Raw genomic sequence first — 22,061 nt, 5'->3', positions numbered from 1 at the left:
TTTCTACAGCAACAAAACCTTACTCAGAAATTGATAGGGGGTGGTCTTGCTAGGTCCAGGTTGGTCTTCTAAGAAAAAGAAAATAAAAGGATGCATCTAACAGATAAAGGAAGATCTTCTGTTAGATTGTACCTGCTCTCTGAATCTCTAATTAGGCAACCTGCTGTCCCTCGGACTATTAGGAAATGAGTATATTGGTAATTATTGGCAATTTAAACAATTATTTGGTAGCAAGTGTCATTAAAGACACAATGGAAGTGGGATACTGCATAGATTAGAACCATGTCCACCTTTTGGAAAATAAGCACTGCAGGACTATCTTCTTCAGTTGGGCAAAACATGCAGAATGTCAGCTGTCTTTACTACCTTTTCTAATTACTCTATTGGTAGTTTTTAGTTATTGAATGTTTTTTCTCCAAAGATCCAGCTTTGTCACTTAAGTTTTAATTTGGTAACCAATTTCAAATGAAATACCTTTTGGTTTTTAGTACAGCTTAGCTTCACAAGTGCTCACGGTTTGCTTTTTTTCAGATATATGATGTATTATAAACAATCAAAAATAAAGTATAGTATATAAATCAATTCACAGAGTTAAAAAAGCCAAAGAAATATTGTGTTTTAATAGTTCAGTAATCTAACATGTAATTAATTAGTCCATTTTCCCACAAACTTGCCAATGAACCCTTTAGAATACCTGTTGTAAACCAAATACACATTTTTCCTTTCTTGTTGCCTACTGTGAAAAAGCGGAGCCATTGTGATGTAGTGGATAAGGGGGGGGGGGGCGCGACTATAATCTAAACAACTGGTTCAATTCCCCACTTCTCCACATGAAGCCTGTTAGGCCAGTCACAGTTCTTTCAAAATTCTCTCATCCCACACAAAAGCAGGCAATGACAAACTACTTCTCAATATCTCTAGCCTTCAAATCTCTACAGGGTTGCCATAAGTCAGTTGTGACTTTCCACTTCCACCATGCAAAAGAGCAGACCATCCTGAAACAGTGTGAAATATGTGTGAAATATGGAAACATGGTAAAAATAAATATGACATCCTACCTCACATCTGCACATGTCTGTTGTTGGAGTAAAAAGCAATGATTATGTTAAGCTACTTTTAGTTTTGTCTTCTGGAAGCAAAGAGACATGAAAAATGTACATTACCCAGGTGGGATAGATATTTTTCCTGATCTTCCCCAAAACAATGAAGACCCTCCAATTAATCCCTCAACCCACATACATTTTTCAGGAGGGCCCCTGATTCCCTGGAAAATAGCGGGCTCAGAGACTTCATGCAGGAGAGGAGTAGGAATGTCTGAAAGCTTCACTTCATATTTTAGAATATTAGGTCCAATCTTTGAGTTTCAAAAATCCACCTTTCACCTGTTAGCCTTATTGTTTCGACAAATATTTTGCCTCCTTAGTAAAGTGACAGTTTTAGATAGGACAAATGGGGGACCTACAAGAACTTCTGGTGGGAATTATTTTCCCCTCCTGAACTTTCCTTTCCCCCCATCACTGACAGCATGCATAGCCTCTTCCCATTTCCTGCTTCCTTCTCACTCACAAATTGATCAATCTTCATCAGTCCCATCATGTGTTTTCAATCCTTTCCTGCCCCAGGTAGCCTCTCCCTGTGAAAAGTTTGGTTAAGCTGTGCAGTGCCAGCCACCAGGCTAGGACCAGCCATATGGGGAGGCAGCTGCAAGAACTTGTGTAAGGCACCTTTCTTTAATCTGTATCCTCCTTGCTACATTAGTTCCTCTTTCCCAACCCCTGGCATCTTCACTTTTCCGTTCTCTTGCCTCCACCTTTTATCAGCCTCATCACCCATCGTCAGATACATTTATTATTCACTCCATTTATATTCTACCTTTCTCCACAATAGGGACCAAAGCAGTTTACGATATTCTCATTTCTTCCAATTTTATTTTCACAACACTGTAAAGTATATTAGGCTGAGTGTGTACGACAAACCCAATAAGTTTTCAAAGGCTTTTTTACCTGCCTCTGCGTCACAACTCTAATGTGTCTTGGAGGTAGTCCTTCCGAAATACTAACCAGGACCAACCCTGCTTCTGAGATTTGACGAGGGAGCAACTCCATACAAGCTGACTTGCTACCGAGAGAGAGAGAGACAGAGAGAGAGTATCTATACACACACACACACACATAAAAGGAGTTGATATTTACAACTAGCAAGAGCAGTACACAGCTTTGCATATATCATGGGACACTTAAGTAGCGACGGAGGGGCGACTTGCAGGGAGGGGAGGGAAATGGTTCTAGGAAAGGACGTCACCAGCAGCTCTGGCCCTCCTCTCCGGAGGAAGAGAGCATGTCTAAGGCGAGTTTCTCTCAATCCATTCATACTACCGGTCCCCAAAGACAAAGCACAGGAAACAGTCATAGGAACCACCCCCCTGGGACAAGAGGAGTTTCCTTCCACTCCCATCAGCCTTATCGGTCTCTTGACGGAAATACTTTTTCCGCAAGTTGCACTATCTGACGGGTAATGTAGTTTTTCCCCTACAGTTTTGTCTGGATCCTCCTTCAGCGAGACTACATTTCCCAGAATGCCACGCGGCGTACTGGTGGTTTCCCAGATGCCCATGCAGAACGCAGGTACAGTCATCACTCCACTAACAAGCCAGGAAGCCGGTTGGTGCCCCAAGAATTAGCATCGTGAACATCGTGGCGAAAATGGCAGGGGAAATGACGGTACTGGGTGAGTTAGATTTGTCTCTGTGAATCCAGTGCTTTCTTAAAAGTCTTAAGGGCTCGCCTTTCTTTCTCCAGGCAATGCAGCCTCGGCATATGCGCTGAAATGCAGGGCTCGGAGTCAGAGGCGTAGCTGAGCAAAGCTGCGCCTAGGGTTAGGGTTAGGCCACCCCCCCCCCCGCCCCGCGCCACTACTTATCTTACCTTCCAGGTATGATGGTGAGGCATGGGGATGGGGGGGGGGGAATTTGGAGGCCGCCATCCCCCCTCTGCCCCATGGACCGCCTGCTCCATGGGGCAGAGGGGGTTTCCCTGCCTGGCGCTGCCTCCTCCCGCAGCAGGACAGGTGGTGACACCAGACAGGCCGCCTGCCACAGCTGCCATTTCCCCACCGCCCAGCAGCGCCGGGCAGCTGAGAGGCGGCGGCACTGGGCCATTTCCCCACTGCCCAATGGAGCAGGCAGCTGCCTGCTCCATGGGGGCAGAGGTGGTTTCCCTGCCTGGTGCCGCCACCTCCCGCAGCATGAAAGGCAGTGGCACCGGGCACGCCATCGCAGCCTCCATTTCCCCACAGCGTGACTGAGCAGGCGGTCGGGCAGAGGGGTTTTTCCTGCCTGACGCCGCCGGCCGCGATCCCCATTTCCCCACCGCCCGACAGAGCAGGCAGCTGCCTGCTCCATCGGGCAGAGGGGGTTCTCCTGCCTGGTGCCACCTGCGACGGCTGCCATTTCCCCACTGCCCGATGAAGCAGGCAGCTGCCTGCTCTGTCGGGCAGAGGGGGTTTCCCTGCCTGGTACCACCGACAGAGCAGGCAGTCGGGCAGAGGGGGTTTCCCCTGCCTGGCACCTCTGCCTCCTGCAGCAGATGTCCCCCCATTGATGCTATGCTTCTGCTTGGCGTAACCTCTTGACAGCCAGAGATAAAGACAGGTATATCCCAGTGTCTGTAGAGTGCTTTCCACCAGAAATATAGACACGCTTATATGTTTGGAAAATAAATTATTATTTATATTACATATTGAACACTTGAGATTGATCATGTGTAATTGGACAACTTGATTTCTAAACTAGCCAGTGGTAGCCAAGTCTACAGGAAGGGGGCCAGTGCAGTAGAACAAAACGGGACATGACTGAAACTTTCTTTTTGTCATGAAAATCATTGGATGATCTTGGACTAGCATGAATTAACTCTATTTAAAACAATAAAACAAAAACTGCTTTTTTTACTTTCTAGCAGTTAAGAATAGAGAGTCTTAAAAAAAAACAAGTGAAATTAGATTTGCAAACCCAGCCAGAGAGTTTCAGTGATGTTAAATCTGATAATGTGCATGTTTGAAAATAGGGTAGGCCCTTAAAGCTTAAAAGGTTACAACAGGGTTTAATGACACTCCCAGGCAAGTGTGCACAGCATTGCAGCCTTGAACATATGACGCTGCCTTGTGCTGAGTTATACCATTGGTCCATCTAGCCCAGCACTGTCTACTCTGATTGGTAGTGGATTTCAGCTGTGGATCATATGAGCCATTTCACCAGGTATTTTTATCAGGACGTGCAAGTATCTGAACTGGGGAACTGCCATCAAAACATATTCTGTAGATGTGAAGTCGCCCTGCTTTTTGTTTGGAAAAAAATATTATTTTATTCTGTGAACTGTTGCCACTAGATGTTTTGGCTTTAAGATATCCAAGAACTCAGTGTTCAGGGGAAAATTGCTAGTCTTCTAAACTTTAATAGTGATTTCTCTGGGAAAAGTCTGCATTAAGCATTGTATTAGCATCTTTAACAGCCCTTTTGCAGTATTGTAACAAGCTCAAATATGCTGGCATGTCCAAAATTCCAAATCAGAAGAAGTTATATATTGATCTGATACACATTTTATGAGAATTCCTTCACCGGACAATAGGTACTTTCATACATACTGAGTAATATACTCCCCAATATTCAAAGCAAAGGTTATCTCTCAAATTTTATATTGCATCCCAGTCTGGATTACATCTTTAAATAAGGCCGTTGAAAGTATGCAAGCTTCTTTCTTTAGACAAATCTTAGGCGTTCCGAAATGAGTCCCTTGGCCATGTGTGCTGAATTAGGCCGAAGCTCTGTTGAAGATATCACTTGGATTGCCACTTTTAAATAGTGGATTAAAATACATTTTAGAAATGATATCATAAGCTTACTGGATTTCCTAAAGAACGATTCTTACTGGTCCACATGGTCTCAAGCAATTATGCTAAAATTAACTCAGTTGGAATTGCTTCTGATTCATTATTACTCTTTGATGAAAGAAAAATATTTAGATTTATTAAACAGAGATTATTGGACCAGGAGCATCAAAAAAAACTTTCCTGCTCAGCCATTTGTGTGTTCCTCCTGCTTTTATGGGCATTCAGAATCAACTGGGTCGTATGACCCAATATTTTTATTTCCTTGAAATTCCTGCCCAAAGAAGAGCTTTTACTTTAGCACGCATGAGTTCTTTTCCTTCGAGTGTTCTCTCTGGTAGATATTTACATATCCCCTATCATGAGAGACTACCGTGTTTCCCCGAATATAAGACATACCCATGAAATAAGACATAGTAGAGGTTTTGCTGAAGTGATCAATATAAGGCACCCCCCGAAAATAAGGCGTAGCAAAGTTTTTGTTTGCCCGCCACGGAACAGAACACCAGAGCAGGAAGCTGTGGAGCGGCCCCTGGAGGAAGTGCACCAGCAACAGCAACGTTTGGCTTTTTACCCCGCCTTTCTTTCCCATAGAGCCGTGTTGGCAAACCTCGGGGCTACCGAGGAAAGAGCAGCTTCTTTGTGCACGTTGGGAAAGGTCGTCGTGCCTCTTTTCTCCCTCTCGCCTTCTACTTGAAAGCCACCTTGAGTCTCCTTACAAGAGAGAAAGGTGGTGTATTAATCCAAACTCCTCCTCTTCTTCTAGTAAGTTAAAAAAAACCTTCTAATATTTTGAGACGTTGCTGCCCGCCCCCAGAGCTAGCTGGCCGAGCAGCAAGTGGCAGCGGACATTTGAACCTGTGCCCGAGGGCCAGTCCGGCCTGTGTTTCTGGCTGGCACAGGAGCAGAGTGGGCTGCCGGGCTGCTGCTGCCTTCCTCTCCGCCTGCAAGGCTCGGGCTCACCTTGGGGCCTCGGGCGCTGCCCCCTCCGCCACCCTTGCTGCTCCTGCCCTATCTCCCCAGGAGGGATGATGACAGGAGCCGCCTGTTGTGCTGAGGGAGGTGCGTGAGCTTCACCAAGCACACGCAGGGATCACGGTGGCTCCTTCCTCCTCCTCTTGTTTACCAGCCCGTTTCTCCTCCACCTCCTCCTCCTTCCCCCGCACCTTGCAAGTTTGCAAGCTTCAGATTGCAAAAAGACCCCAAAGTTGCAGCCTTTCCCTGCAACCCCCACAACGGCCCAGGGGGGGGGGGGGTTGCAACTTGCAAGCATCGCCCTGCGGTTTGCAAGCAGCGCTGGAAGGATCGTGGGTATTTCTCCCGCCCATTTCTTTGCAAGGGATGCCTGGAGATGCAAAACTGCAAACTTGCCCCCGGGCCTGGGCACATTTGGGTTGGTTGGAAAGGCTGGCCCAGGCGGGGGTTTGTTGGGCAATGGGTCCCTCCCCACTCGGTCGGGCGCGCAGCTTGCAAGGCGCACCGGGTCGGTTTCTGCATGCACAGCTGAAGTAGGGAAGGGAGACCAAACAGCTCCGCTGCTTAGGCCAGTAGGAAGAGTTAGCGTACTTTTAGGCCCAGTTGGAAGAAGCAAACAGTGACTTTTGAGGTTTAGGGTGTGCTTGTTCATGCAGGAGATGGAAAGCTGGATCAGTTCACCAGCTGGGGGTGGGGGGGTGGGGGGGGGCGGACGGGATTCCCCTCCCAGGACTTAGCAGCCCTGACCTGCAGCTCACCTCAGAGCCCAGCAACAGCTCAGCCCAAGCCCCTCGAGTCTTCCAAGAGGGGGAGGAAGAGTCAGACGAGGGAGGCTGGCGGCGTGCAGCCAGTCCGGCCGGAGGGGACAGCTTGGGGCAAGCAGGAGGCGCTGGGGTGGAGGAAGGAGAGCGAACGGAGCAGGGAGAGAGTCAGAAGGAAAGAGAAAGAGAACGGAGCAGAGAGGGAGCCAAAACAGAAGAGAGAGATATGCAAGGGGGAGAGAGAGAAGACGAAGCAAGACAGGGAGAGAACAGAGAGAAACTGCAAGAAAGGGCTACCAGGAAGGGAAGGGGGAATTGGAAGCCCTGAGAGTCAGAAGGAGGGGAAAAGAGGAGGGTATCTAGGGAAGAGGCAAACCCTGGGTGGTGCCTCTTCAACAACTCCCGGGACATCCTGCAGTCTGGAAGACGGGTGGGACAGCAATCACCCTGTGGCTAACAGCCTTATTGAATGACAGACCCCCTAAAACCGGCGTCTCAGACGGGGACAAGACCACTTTTTTTGTTCAACAATAAATGTGAATTCTTCTTCATGGAAAAATAAGACATCCCCTGAAAATAAGACATGGCGCATCTTTGTGAGCAAAAATTAATATAAGACACTGTCTTATATTCGGGGAAACAGGGTATGTCCATGTGGGGCTGGGACTCCTGATTCATTAACTCACATTATTATAGAATGCCATTTATTTGTACATCAATGATAAAGATCCTGTCATAGCCCTTTGCACATTATACCATTTTTTTCACTTACATGGTGTCTGGAGGTGGATGAGGGTTCTGACCCAGTTCTGAAACCCCCACAAACCTAGGGAAGGAGGGTGGGGCTGCAGACCCCCATAAAGGGGACACAAAGCTTACGTATGACTCCAAAGGCAAGGCTGATTGTCAGGACAACTGCAGGGCAGCTGAAGCACGTGGCATGCTGATGTAAGGCAGAAACCCAAAGGCCAAACGGCAGCCTGGGGGATCAAGGCCAAGGAAGAGCCCAGGGCAAAGTTGGACAATGGGGAAGAGGCATAGACCATTCTCAGGCTTTTTCCAAAGAAGGGATGCAGCACTGGCATTTGCTGATTTCCCTCAAGCCGGAAGAGGAAAAGAAGGAACAAAGAGATCATGGTCAGGGCTACTCTTTCCATAGAACTAGCTCAGAGGGAATGGTAGGAGAGTCCCAGTAAGAGGAGGTAGATGAGCATGAAGATTGAATTTTGAATCTGAGATCTATGAAGATTGAATCTGAGATCTATGAAAGTGTGGAGGGGAAATTTGGTATGCCCTCTAGTAGCCTCCTCCTCAAGAGGATGAATATGCAACACCTTTTCTCACCTATCTGCCAGTCATGGATAATTGGATAGCCTTTGCCTTACACCATTATTATCAGCATATTTTCCATACAGGAAATTACTGATCTAGAAATTTTTGAAAAACATAATTCTTTCCCTGCTGTCTTAAGTCCGTTATTGCTTCAGCACTACGCAACCTCATTATGCTGCACACTTCGATTAAACTCTCCTTCAGCGGAAAAGAATGTACACTTAAGCAATGAGGAAGGGGAACTCGAATTCTTAATGCCTCCCATATAAACTCCTCCTGAAAATTTAAGAGGTACATCAAGAATCAATTCTTATTTGCTGCAGAAGGCTACTCTAAAAATGTCCATTCTGAAAAGTATCACCATTTTCAAGTATTTTAGTGAGCTATATTGACACAAATGTATGTGTGGCAACATAAAAATTCATATCAACTGATTGCTTGTTTTGTGGAAAACGAGAACTGAAAAACGAATCAGTCCTGTCTGGTTTTCTCAATCTAAATCAATTGATTTCCATAGATTTAGACTGGATTAAGTTTGCAAAACTTTGTACTGTTAGCATTGTCTTATTTATACCTATTATCTACTCTATAGTGACCAACCTCAACAGTAATCTGAATGAATACATTTCTGTTTGTTAATTGTAATTTAACTGTCTCATTCATTTTTATTACTGGCCTTTTTTGAGGAGGAGTTGTGTTAAACATTTTCTTATTTTTCAGCTTAATTAGAAATTGGATTAAAATTTAATTAAATTTTTCCAATGTATTTTTAACATTACTATTTAACTATTAACATAGATGACTGTTCTTGTGCTAGATGTCTGGATGAATCTCTCGATCATTCAAAGAAATGAGGCTGTTTCAACTGAAAGGTTTTTCCTTTTCTGATAACAAATCTTTACTGGGATGGATTCTCCAATCATTTTTTCCCCCTTTGTTTTAGGTTCTGCTATTTTGACTCTTTTGTTAGCTGGATACCTAGCCCAGCAGTATTTGCCCTTGCCCACACCAAAAGTAATTGGAGTTGATCTTGGCACTACATACTGCTCAGTTGGTGTATTCCTTCCTGGCACAGGACAGGTGAAAGTGATTCCTGATGAAAATGGGCACAACAGCATTCCAAGCATAGTATCTTTTACAGAAAAAGATGTGTATGTAGGATATGATGGACTAGAGCTGGCTGATTCGAATCCACAGAACACTGTGTATGATGCCAAAAGATTTATAGGGAAGATTTTCACTCCAGAAGAATTGAGATGGGAAAGCAGAAGGTACCCATTTAAGGTAAGCTGAAAGCTTTTACTACAAGGTAGCTATCTTCAAGCTATACTTGGTAACTACAAGTTCTCTCACTTTCCAGGTTGGATGAATAGATCATTCGTTTGGTCTAAAAATAATTGAGTAGTTATTCCAAAGTGCTTTCATTGTAGTATATGTTTGAAATATATTTATGTTTCTGAGACTGATTTTTCCAATCTACAGCCTAAGTTTGTTGTGCCTCATGTTAATCCTATTGTTAGTATTTCCTTCATTTATAACTCACTTTTCTCCCCAGCTGAGACTCAAAGTGGCTTACACAGTCTTCCCTTTTCCATTCGATTCCCACAACAACCTTATAAGGTAGGTTAAGCTGAGAGTATGACTGACCCAAGGTCACCCAAGCTTTATGGCAGAGTATGGATTTCAGTCTCTCTTTCCCAGATCCTACTCTTAATCACGATGTCACACTGGAACTCTACATGACTATCTATAATGATGACTAAATCAAGTAAATAATTTTTAATAGGACAGAGTTTTCATGATAAATCCTGGTGCAATCATGAGATTTAGACACATCAGTTATTTTGCTTATTAAGAGAAATGTGCTTTACACATAAAGGTTTTATTATTCTGTGTTCTCTTCAGATTCTTCATAATAAAGGCGCTGCAGAATTTTCCATAGCAACCAATGAGACATTTAACATAACACCGGAATATATCAGTTCTCAGCTGCTTCTTAAGATGAAGAGGATGTCAGAGGACTACCTTGGCATGCCTGTTTCCAAGGCAGTAATTTCAGTCCCAGCAGAATTTGATGAAAAACAACGGAACTATACAATAAAGGCAGCTAGCCTTGCAGGTGATTCAAATTTTTCATAGTATCAGAGCATAGCCCTGTTTATATGTTACAGTGAATGCTGTAGCCTTGCATATAGACCTTGCACATATGTTTGTATATTCCCTTTATGAAAGAAACTGGGACCATACCTGGATAAATGTGGTTTTTAAATCATAAGCTGTATGCTTGTTGAATGCAACATAAGAATTATTCAAAGCATATAAAGAACAATCAAGTATACACTGTACATGGATTGTCCATGTGTTCACTGTAACTTGTGAATAGGACTTATGCCTTTGATTTCATCCAGGGCAGCGTTTGCTTGGGTGCAACGAGTGGGATCCCAGGAACAAAACTCTGGGAGGTGTTTCAGGTTCATGCAGGAGTCAGAAACTTTTGGGAAATTCCTTGCCCTGGCAGAATTGTTGCTCTGATTGCAACCTGATAACTTTTGTTTATAGAATGTTAGAAATCAGAAACAATAGAGCTCCTCATTGAGATAAAGTATTTTTAATTAATGTATGCAAATAAAGACAAAGGTGAGGTCAGGAAAAGTAAGACATAGTTAAGTGAAACAGGTATGCAATCATAAGAAAAGTTCTAATTCACATATAGTGTCTTTGTCAATTAAATAGAGTTCCCTGCCTCAGGAGGAAATATCTGCAAAAATCGATAGGTAAAATTCCACCAGTCATATTTTACATAACAGAATTTTTATTGGGTTGTATTATATAACTTCTGCTGAATATGCCAAATAAAATTATCAGGTAACAAGAATTAAATTACTGATAGATCCATTTTTCTTTGAAGGCCTGGAAATCCTGAGGGTAATTAATGAACCCACAGCTGCAGCTATGGCATATGGTCTCCACAAAGTAGATGTGTCTAATGTTCTGGTCGTGGATTTGGGTGGAGGAACACTGGATGTTTCTCTGTTGAACAAGCAAGGAGGGATGTTTCTGACCCGAGCCATGGCAGGTACAGCGAAGCCTTTCCTTCTGGATAATGTAGTGTGGTCGTTTATGAAAAAATGTTTTTAGTGACATGTCAGATCTTGTGTGTTTGTATAATGCTAAAAATATATTATGCTTGAGTACAGCTACATTTTCAGTTAGTTGATCAGCATTCAGAGACGAGTAAGTCTGTTCTTCAAGTGGTTATGAGATTTAGCACACAAAGAACTAGTTGATGTAGTCAGAGCTGAGGTGGTTTTACTCTGAACATTTGTCGGGGTAACTTAAGCAGAGCACCTACTTGATGAATTAGTGATGGCACATGAGATAGAGAATGTTAACATCATTTAGCTTTATAATAAAACTAACAATAAAGTCTATTGTGCAAAAAATGCAATGGGCTGTGGAAAACTAATCCTTCCAGGGCAAGAGACTAGGCACATCTATAGGAAATGGCACCCAGTTCAGACACTGAAATTGCATCCCCCAACATCCCAGCTTTGCCAAGGATCACCCCATCCAGTTGCAAAGTTGTATACTGGCTTTGTAAGGAGGGAGCCAGCAGGGTGCCTGTGAAGATGAGTAGAGTTCTCCCCATTTCCATAGGCCCCCCCCCCCCCCCCGGGGCTTGCAATCCTGGATCCCAGCTTTGCAAAAGATGGGAGTCAGCACAGTGCCTGTGAAGATGGGAGCCTATTGTGTGAAAAAATAGAATGGGCTGTAGCAAGTGGGGACCCACAAATGGGAACTCTAGAGGGCATTATCCACACCTTTTTCTTATGTTCTGTGACCCCAACTCTCTTTTTGGACCCCCTACCCCAGCTTTCTCTTTCTGCCCCCTACCCCTGCAGTTATTAACCACCTTCTTTGCTTCCCTAACTCTGTCTGTCTTTCTACCCCACTACTCTGGCTCTTTCTTTATCTCATCTTATTCTGTTCTCTATGTTTCTACCACCCTACCCCAGGTTTAGTTCTTTCTGGAAACCTGGCTCTTTCTTTCGGCCTCTCCCCAGCACTCATTCTCATTCTGCCCCTACTCCAACTCTCTCTTTCTCTCGCTATCCTAATTCTTGATAGCATTCTGGGGTGCTCTGGGTGGATGTGGTGAGGCCTCTCTCCCCACAGCCCCACTCTCACCACCTCAGCCGGAGCTGTTCAGAGTGCAGTGAAGCCTCCCCCACCCCCCAGCAACAGTCTGGGGTGGGGTGGCCTGTTTAGTCCTGGCTGCTGGTGCCAGGCTCGCTGTTGACTTACCTGAGAATTGGCTCAGACAAGGAATAAGATCCCAAAGCTGTAAGAAGTGCTACAAGCTGAGTGAGGAGGAATCTGGGAGTTTTAGTCCCATCAGCCCCTCTGTACATGAGAATTGGCACCTTCTGGACTACATCTCTAGGAGACTGCTCAATTATATATTAAGAGGTGTGTTTACCATATATAATTGTACTATTTTAGCATTTTGTGTTTGCTGCACACTAATGATATCTAATACTGTGAATTGTGTAATATGTGTGGGCTTTACATTATAGGTAACAACATGCTTGGAGGTCAGGACTTCAATCAGCGGTTGCTTCTCTACTTGTATAATGAAATCCATCAGATGCATGGCTCTGTGCCCACCAAAAAGGAAGAAATACACAGACTTAGACAAGCTGTAGAAGCTGTCAAACTGAACTTGACGATTCATAATTTTTCTACAATCCGGGTACCTCTTACTATGCCGAAGAAGACGAATGAACATGAACGATTGCAGGAAGAGAACCAAGTGCATAGCAAACAACACAAAGGTTTCACTGAAGATGATCATTTAGTGAAAGATAATATAAGAGACAAAGAAACACAGAGCAGCAGTTCAAAAAACATTATCTTTGAAGCACAAATTTCCCGGAAACTGTTTGAGACATTAAATGAGGACCTTTTTGAGAAGATTCTGGTGCCTATTGAGCAGGTATTGAAAGAAGGACATCTGGACAAGTCAGAAGTGGATGAGATTGTATTAGTTGGAGGGTCTACCCGTATTCCAAGGATACAAAAGGTTATTACAGAGTTCTTTGGGAAGGAACCCAACACCTCTGTTGACCCAGACCTAGCAGTGGTAATAGGGGTGGCTATCCAAGCAGGAATTGTTGGGGGATCTTGGCCTCTCCAAGTTAGTGCTGTAGAAATCCCAAACAGGCATTTACGAAAGACAAATTTCAACTGAGTGTCAGTGTTCTTATATTTTATTGTTTTTAGTTCTATAACTTAATCCTTTGCATGTTTCAGTAGTGTTCAGTGAACATTGGGTTGGATCCTGCAGATCTGTCCCATTAAATGGTGTCTTCATCCAGTTCAAGGAGTCTTTTCCTGCTGCAAGAGTCTCTTCCAAGCTGAAGAAAAGCTCCATAGGTCATGTAGCAAATATGTAGGATCCAACCTATTACTTTTCTCTCTTTACCACTGTTAGGGATTGAACAGTAGAACTTGATTAGAACATCTTCAGCTTTTACTTGAGCTGCAAGAGAACATATGTTTCTGAGCGCCCCCTCCCCCCATTTTGATAAGTGACAGGACCTCAAGACTTCATTACTTGAAAATGGTATAACATTGTTCTGCAGTAATATATGAAATAGTGTTGACAATGAATTCTGGTGTTCTACAGGAGCTGGTATTGACTGTGATCTGACCTGGTGTGTAGCAGTATTAATGCAGATTGCACAACTAAAGTTCATCATGTACAGCATTTAAAAGCACTTATCTCAAGATTGTGTTCAAATTTGAATACACTTGGGATAGAAGCACTTTGTTGAGAACTGATTTGCATAAACCACCAAAAAGAGGCATTACTATTGGATACTTGAAGCACCCCCTTGTTAGAGACAATAATAGTCTATAATTTTTCCTACATAAGTGTTGCTACTAACTATATGTGTTCTGATAAGCTGGATACTGCAGAGATTGTGTGACAATATATAAGCTTGCCTGAGGTGTTGCCTTTCAGTTTTGAGGGGTGAATGCTACTGAAGTTATTTCGCTTTCTGGGAAATGGCAATTCAAAGAGCAGCTTAGGTAACCATTCCATAAAACTTCTTGTAACAAAGTTCAACCTAGACTTTTGTAGAAAGTATTGAAAAACATTTCCAGGGCTCTTACAAACATTTCTGTTAATAAGAATACTGGTAATTTCAGGCTGTTGCTGTTAGCCTTTTAAAGTAAATATTTCACTGTTTACTGCTGAGTTGATTTTGCTATGAAAGGCTAAGAGATTGATGCTGTCTCTTACCACAACAAAACTCACGTAGTGTTATGCTGTGAATGCAAGCAATACTGAGTGTTTCTGGATATTCAGTTACCAGAACAAAACACACAAACTAAGTCAACCTGATATACAACAGCCTGTGATTTCCTCCCAACACGGTTGCTGCAAAATGTTCTAAGATAAAAGTAATCACAAGCACCTCTTTCTAATTACCCAGTTTACACACTGCATGCATTTACATAAATTTTAGTCAAAGATTGTTTCAAATGCTTGTGTGTAGAACAAATGTTATTCTGAGAGATGGTCCCAAATATTTTGTTATACACAGATGCCCTGGTGATGCTTTTTCTAGTGGTGTTGGAAAGGAGAGGTGTAGTAGCATGAGAATCCAGGGAATAATTTTAAAGTTAGGTAAGAGACTGTGCAGAGCAGAATTTGTGTGACTGCCCTGTACAGTTGGAATTATGTACAATATTGGCATTAGTATGAGGTAAAGATGAAAGAACTGTGAAATTAGTTTTGTAAACCGAAAGGCATTCCTTTTTTTAAAAAAAAAACCCTTTAAACATACCTCCCTATACAGAAAACAGATTATTTTTAAACCTGAAAGTTTCAAAAATGTGTGGGATAGCATGGATGTCAGCTATTGAAAGTTAACAAAATACCAAAATAACCCTTAAGTAAGGGAAAGAATCTCTTTACATGCTGACCCTTTTGTGTCTCATGGGAGATACAAAATTTAGCCAAATCCTTAATTTTAAACAAGTTACAAGTCTTTAAAACAATGTTGTACAGGAACACAGGACGTCAAATAAAACAATTTAGATTGTAGGGGTTGAAAGAAAAATCACGGACCAAATAATTAAAAAATATATTTTAAATTAAATCTCTCATTACCATGTTAGTGGACAGATTAAAAAAGAAATAATATTTTTACCATAATGAGGGGAAGATGCATCTGCTTTCTTGAGCCATGATCTTGACAACCTGAAGCTAACTCCCCTAAGACTGAGAGAAGAGCTTCCATGCCTTAATCTGGGTCAAGATCACATTCTTGCTAGACTTGGTAAACAAACAAACTCACTGTTAAAAATGCTGAAAATGTTAACAGTCTAATTGGGTCAAAACAGGACCAAATCTAGATAAAGATTAAGCATAATGGAAGAATTTTAAATGAAACAAATTCAGGCTCATGAAATGAGAATATTTGGTATCTCAAATTCATATTGATTAGGAGTACAACAGTTTCTAGAGTTTTCTGACAAGCAGAAAGGAAGTTGAGTGTAGCCTAATGTTAAAGTCTTTAGTTTCTATAGTATAAATAGCAAGGCTGTGTGTTTGCTGGGCAAACAGAGCAGCTTTGGTAATCCTGACTCTCACAATTACACTCCATTACTGCTCATTTGCTAGCAGTGTTCTGAATCTTAACCTATGAGCTGTTTCGCTGGCATAGTAAATTGTAGGATTCAGTTGTTTGGTCAGTTTCAAGGGGTTGAGAGTCACCTGAAAACCTGTTTAGGAAAGATGTAAATACTTTGGACATTATAATGAAGCTGCTGTAACAAACCCCCATAGGGACCCTGTTTTTAAAACAAGTATAGTCAAGTGGTACTCTTACTGAAACCACTGCTTTTAAGAGAAACCAAGCCATTGAACACTTGTACATTCAACAAGGGTTTATAAAAAAATAGAGACTTCTACTTGCTTACATGCCTTAACTTCATTTTGTTATATGAATAACATCAACATCTCTCTGCAGTTTTGGAGTGTGGTTCATAAATGATGGGCAGGTAATGAAAATGGTAATCTTTTGGAGACTACATTTACAAAATGGTCTTTTTGTATTATCAGAATAAATGACTTTGTACTATGCCTTGTTTCTTCTGAAATGCTGTTATATTAACATTATACCGGGATAAAAAAATAAACGGGGGACTCCGTGAGCTCACATTTTCTACTTTGTTAATGTAGGAAATGTGCTGAATATTTGAAGAATGCTATAATATATATCTTGTGGCTTCTGAAATACTTAATATTTTCTACACATAAATAGCTGCGGCACTAGGATGATAAATTATTCTTGAACACGGAAGTATTTCATTAAGCAGAGATGCTGCATCTTGCCTATTTGTTTCTTTGTGAACATCCTCTGACAAAGAAGGGAAAAGAGGTGAACTGTCGCATATAATACATTATATTAGCAAGAACAGATTTACACTGGTTACAAAATATTCATACATTTGTTTTATTGAAATAATTTATAATAGATTTATGAAAATAACAGTATAAATATTTCATTGTTTTCTACATTTGAAAAAGCTTGCTTAGCGCATTCTTTGTAAAGACAAATTTGAATTTTTGCTTTTGGAATTAGAGACATAACATAGCTTGCAAAAAGTATTTAGAACACATATTTGAAAAACCAATCAGGTTTATGACGTGAGTCATAAATGAGCTGGCTGACGAGGTATCTTGGTATCAGGGACATTATTGCATGTAGTTTGGAAACTTTAAAAAGTTTCAGAAATACAGCTAAAATTCACTTCTGGTGTACCAAGTTAGGTTTCAGCACATTCTGATATATTAGGCCTAAGACATCCTAAAAATTAATCATGCAGTAGCAACGTTAGCCTTTGTTAATGTCTGCACCATTGCAAGAAAAACCAAAGGTTTTTATAAATTCAATTTTATGAAAGATTTAATATGAAAGAACATTTGTTCCTTTTGTCAAAGATAAATTTCACTAATAATAATGCTTTTTAGACACTTTCTGAAACTCCGTTCAAACCTGTTTTCAAAAAGTGTCTCATTCTTTTTTTAAATTAGGACCAACTAAAATATCAGTTTTTTAATTCCACTGAACTCTTCAGCAAGCTATGTGTACGGTATAAAATAGTGTGTGTGTGTGGGGGGGGGGGGGGGACAGAGAAAAGAAAGAAAACTGAGAAGGAGAGATGCATCAGGGTATGACCAGAACATTTCATTTGTTGATTGTAATGTCCAAAGACAGAATTAGTCATGTTGCATATTAGACCAGACTGCATTCTTGAGAATTTAGTTCCCCTCCTTTCATATTTATCATAAAGACTTCTGGAGACCTCAAATGCATGCATAGTTGGTTTTAATGAAATGGAGTAACAGACTTTGTTATAGGCTCAGTATGTTATTCAAACTTGACAATCAAATAAATTGAACCAAAGAGATGATGGAAGGATGTACAGATTTTCTGATTAGTGTAATGGTCAAGTGTATGCTAAGAAACAAGAAATAAGATTTAATAAAGCATGGCAGGACTCCCCAGTGTGCGGGCACCGTAGCCAAGGTCACAGATCAAGATATAAAAATCTCTTTTACTTAAATATCAAACAGTCATCTATAAATGTCCTGAGGGTAAATTGAAAAATCCCACCACAATAATTCACATAATTCATATTTATAAAATTAAAATCATTTACAAATAGGCAGCTCAGTTATTAGTTTGCCTTACAGTCATATTATAAAAATGAAACTATATACATTCTTCAGTACTACTTTTCACAAAATTTACAATCCAAAAGAATAATGCACAGCATTCATTAGAGGTTAACTTCATTTTGATGTATTCCAGCTTGTGATGTCATTTCATAAAACACACCTCTCTGTTGCAACAAATTCTGTGGCGTATCAAATTCAGCAATTTTTCCAGAATCAAGAACAAGCACTCTGCAACAGAAAAAGATACTGTGGAAATGGGTGATTTCTTTGCTAAATAGGGAATGAGCAGAGCTGATGGTACTTCTGCCTCCAAAATAAAAGATCAGTTCATAAATTTAGAAACTCAAGACTTGTATAAATATAGTCTGATCCAATTAAGAAAGCATTCAATTTGCCTTTCCTGAAACAAATTTTGACATCCTAACTTCCTAAAAGAAAGGTTTCCTCCTCTCCTCACCCAAACTTCAGCATTAATAACTGACATATTTTTGGACCATATAGATCAAGATCTGGGACAATAAGTGATAACAATGGTCATATGGATAAGGAAAAAAGTTTCATTTAAATCTTTTGTTAGGTTTGAAAATGTTAAACAATATTTGATGATGTAAACTTTAGATACAGGTATAAATAAGCACTAGGTGGCTTTTAAAATGGCATTGGATGCAAGCCTCCAGAGATAGCTTTTATGAAATAATTTTTTGTTATTTTTTCTTGTGCCCTACAAAAGGTTGCTACTGAGGAACCTCTCCACATCAGTTCCACCATATAATACAGTGTGCTTCCACAAGAAAACATAAACAAAACACAGAGGCCAAAATCATCCCCCCAGCTATTGTATGAGTCTGTTTAATGCATGAAGCAAGCTCTTAAGGGGAGAATTTTTATAACCCTGTTTCCACATTCTTGTCTACCCCTCAAGCCTTCAACAGCAGCTTGGGGAGGCACACCAAGTTCTAAGAGAAGGCAGAAAAAAATGCTCCAGCCCCCACCAAGAAAGGTTTACAAAAATAATGATTTTGAACAAAAAAGGGTAACATTTCCCCATGTTACAGGAAAAAACAACCTTTTCATAATTTATTTGTAGTATTTGCTTGTTCTAGCAATTTACCTGTCAGAGTCCATGATGGAATGCAGCCTATGAGCAATAGTTAGCACCGTGCAGTTTCGGAATTCTTTCTGGATTGTGGACTGCACAAGATTATCTGTTTCCATATCAACAGAGGCTGTTGCTTCGTCCAAGACTAAAACTTTCGTCTTCCTTAACAAAGCACGGGCAAGGCAGACGAGCTGTCTCTGCCCCATACTGTCAAAACAAAATATAGTTCTAGCAGCAGTTTTATGAATACTTATAGGTCTCAATAAAACAAGGCGGACTCCAGGAGGTATGTAGAAATATGTATGTGATGGAAAGAATGAATCACGCAGCATTCAGCAGCCTGACATGGGGATGCAATTCTAGTCCTTGTCTAGAAATCTGCACACTCAATACCTGCTGTTGAGCTTAGTGAGTCCTCATAAGACACACCTGCTATTTATATCTGGCAGTGATAAATTTCTACAAGAGAGGTGGTAACTCAGTAGAACAGCATATGGAACAGAATTCAGACTCAGTGCTCACCATCTTGAACTGGTAACAGAGATTAGGAGCAACTTCACCTGAGATCCTGGCAAGACAATACCTTAGTATACTCCCTATGCTCTTGGATCCTTTACTGTCATCTATACACACCTAACATTTCTCAATATAGACTTTTTCATGCTGCCCCCCGCCCCAGAGTTCTGCAGAAACATAAGCTGACTTATGGAATCAGACAATCAACAAGCTACACACCTAGATTGACCATGGTGTACAGGACTAAATGCCTTGTTGGAGCACCACAAACATACACTTTGGCTGCCAGGCAGGCTTACTAAACCAACATGTAGGTAAACTGTAATGAATCAAGCAATGAGCAAGTAAAGATCAATCCCCACATCATACCTCAGATTTTCACCACTCTCTGAAATTTCATGCTGAAGTTTCTTTGGAAGCGATTGCACAAAATTCTTCAGGTCACACAATTCTAGTGCATTCCACAATTCAAAATCAGAATATTTTCCAAGTGGATCCAAGTTTGATTGAATTGTCCCTGAGAATAAGACTGGGTCCTACAGAATAAGTAGATAATATCTTCACATGCTAAAATGATTTTTAACAGTTTGTTTGGGTTCTGGATTGCTGTTGTAGAAATAATGAAACAATGAGGACTGGAATTGCTCCACAAGGAAAGGAATGTTGAGAACAGTTGGAAGTCGGCTAAGGGTTGGAGGGGGGCAGCAAGCCTACTGAAGCAATTGGAACGGAAAATTTTGAAAGGTGATGTGGAATTTCAAAACAGTTGACACATCCTGCAATTCTTCCTATTACCCTATTCTATAGCTAACAGTAAAGTGGCAACTGATAATTAAAGGGATACACAGTGACACTGTAGGGGAACTCCTCAACTATATAGGAAATTATGACTGTAAATTATTCTAAAGAAAAGAAATCACAACATACCTAATGTGGGCTAACCCTTGAGTATTGGATACTGTGTGTGTATGCTGTCAAGTCATAGCTGACTTATGGTGACCCACAAGGTTTTCAAGGGAAGAGATGTTCAGAGGTGGTTGGCCATTTCCTGCCTCTGCGTGGGCTGAGAGAGCTCTGAGAGAACTGAGTGGCCCAAGATGAGTTCTAAGTGGAGGAGTGGGGCATTGAGCCTGTTTTCTAGATTAGGGTCTACTGCTCTTAACCATTTCACCATGCTAGCTCTAATTGGATACGAGACGGACGTATTTGAAGATAGGGTAGGATTTCCTACCTTTGATTTCCTGTGGGATCCACCCTTAGAACGGATTTCTTTACTTCAGTCAAATATCAGTTACAGTTCAGTAATTACATTTTTATTGGAGGAAAGAATACTTCAAATTTTAGAAATTGGCATCAAATTTGCCAGGACCTATCTTTTACAAATAGTTCATATAAATAAAAGATACCAAGACACTAACCTGCGGAATAATGTTTAGATTGCCTCGAAGATCGTGTAGGCCAATAGTTGATATGTCAATTCCATCTATGATTATTTTGCCTCCAGCTCTTTCTATTATTCTAAATAAGCAATTGGTGAGAGTGGATTTGCCTGCACCAGTTCTTCCTATGATTCCAATCTGTAACAAGAATGTGCACATTCTTTTTTACTGACACATATTCAAAAATCACAATGCAGTCTTTGCTGATGATTGACCACATGCAAAGAACATTTCATAGACTGAAAATAAGTAGACAGACATTTAAAACTAAATGTCTAAAAAGATGTTGCCAGCACAGGAAACAGCCAATGATCAACAATGGCAGACGCTATCTACAAATGTAAATCTAGCTCATGGAACAGATATTTTCTCACTTCTTCACACTGCAGCCCAGCAGGTCTATAATGGGGAAATCAGGATAAATTGTTTCCCCTTGTTTTTGTATGAATAGCTCTGCTCATGAAGAAGTGTTTGGACTCCAATATTTAGAGACTGTGTTTCAACAGAAATATGCTCATATACTTTTCCTCCTTGGTGTACACAATATTCTACCTATTTCGGTAGAGTTCTTTTTTCCCCTTACATGACTTGATCAGGATTTCAAACAATAAATGTCAGCCTTTTTTTAAAAAAACCCAACAACAACCAGAAGATGTGTTTAAGCTATCAATTTAAACCAACAATTAGAAAATGCAATGAAACATAACTTAGAATACATAATCCTCTCCATTGCAAAATGTGACAATTCAGCTGCAAATCCCATGAAGGCATGCATTTCTGCCGTCTCAAAGCTCAATATACATTATGATGGGTATTGACAACTGCTAGATATGCCAACTGCTCTGTTTGCCTCAAATAGAGGAGATTAAAGTCAGTGAGGCAGCCGTTAAGGACAGGAAAGTTTTATGCTCTTATCTGAGGGTAATGAATGATCTATAGCTGCTGTCAGTGTCACTAAATATTGCAGGGGGCGGGGGGGGGTCAGTGTCCATAAGTTGTTCAATGTATTTTGACGACATCTCTTAAATAACTATTGGCTTTTATCCAGAGATGTGCAAGTGGAAAGACCTTGCACAAGATCTTGCATAACGAGTACTGCTTTGGTGTGTTTGTGAAGTGCCATCTTTATCCTGGAAAGAAGTGACTAGCAAGGTGCCACAGAGTTCTGTCCTGGCCCAGTGCTATTCAATATTTTTATCAATGACTTGGATGATGGAATAGAGAACATGCTAATCAAATTTGCAGATGACACCAAATTAGGAGGGGTAGCTAATACCCAAGAGGACAGAGTCAGAATT

At 41.1% G+C, this 22,061-nt stretch overlaps 2 protein-coding genes across 5 annotated transcripts in view; one reads left to right on the top strand and one right to left on the bottom strand.

The window, feature by feature from the left end:
* Positions 1-2,598: 2,598 nt before the first annotated feature.
* Positions 2,599-16,107, top strand: HSPA13 (heat shock protein family A (Hsp70) member 13). The gene is made up of 5 exons (XM_048493061.1): positions 2,599-2,727; positions 8,893-9,233; positions 9,855-10,068; positions 10,858-11,025; positions 12,527-16,107. Exons 1-5 carry the CDS (start codon positions 2,703-2,705, stop codon positions 13,198-13,200), a joined length of 1,422 nt encoding a protein of 473 aa, XP_048349018.1. The 5' UTR covers positions 2,599-2,702; the 3' UTR covers positions 13,201-16,107.
* A 947-nt stretch (positions 16,108-17,054) lies between these two features.
* Positions 17,055-22,061, bottom strand: part of LOC125430814 (ATP-binding cassette sub-family C member 2-like) — a 36,127-nt gene continuing 31,120 nt past the window's right edge. For all 4 annotated transcript variants that reach the window (XM_048493056.1, XM_048493057.1, XM_048493059.1 and 1 more), the window contains 4 exons: positions 20,743-20,901; positions 19,694-19,860; positions 18,821-19,015; positions 17,055-17,937 (listed from right to left, as the gene is read on the bottom strand). In XM_048493056.1, coding sequence (XP_048349013.1) covers positions 17,811-17,937; positions 18,821-19,015; positions 19,694-19,860; positions 20,743-20,901 — 648 coding nt within the window. In that variant the 3' untranslated portion in view covers positions 17,055-17,810. The remainder of the gene's footprint in view (positions 17,938-18,820; positions 19,016-19,693; positions 19,861-20,742; positions 20,902-22,061) is intronic.

Source organism: Sphaerodactylus townsendi, linkage group LG04, assembly GCF_021028975.2.
Source record: "Sphaerodactylus townsendi isolate TG3544 linkage group LG04, MPM_Stown_v2.3, whole genome shotgun sequence".
In the NCBI taxonomy this organism is placed as follows: domain Eukaryota; kingdom Metazoa; phylum Chordata; class Lepidosauria; order Squamata; family Sphaerodactylidae; genus Sphaerodactylus; species Sphaerodactylus townsendi.
The sequence above is the reverse complement of the archived record's forward strand: the minus strand, read 5'-3'. Positions and strand labels throughout refer to the sequence as shown.

What these genes read in the sequence shown, in the direction of transcription:
- HSPA13 (XM_048493061.1), top strand. Translation starts at nt 2,703, where the DNA reads ATGGCAGGGGAAATGACGGTACTGG. An exon ending in GCAGAAGGTACCCATTTAAG is followed by an intron (nt 9,234 to 9,854) that starts GTAAGCTGAAAG and finishes TGTTCTCTTCAG; the next exon opens with ATTCTTCATAATAAAGGCGC. An exon ending in TCTGACCCGAGCCATGGCAG is followed by an intron (nt 11,026 to 12,526) that starts GTACAGCGAAGC and finishes TTTACATTATAG; the next exon opens with GTAACAACATGCTTGGAGGT.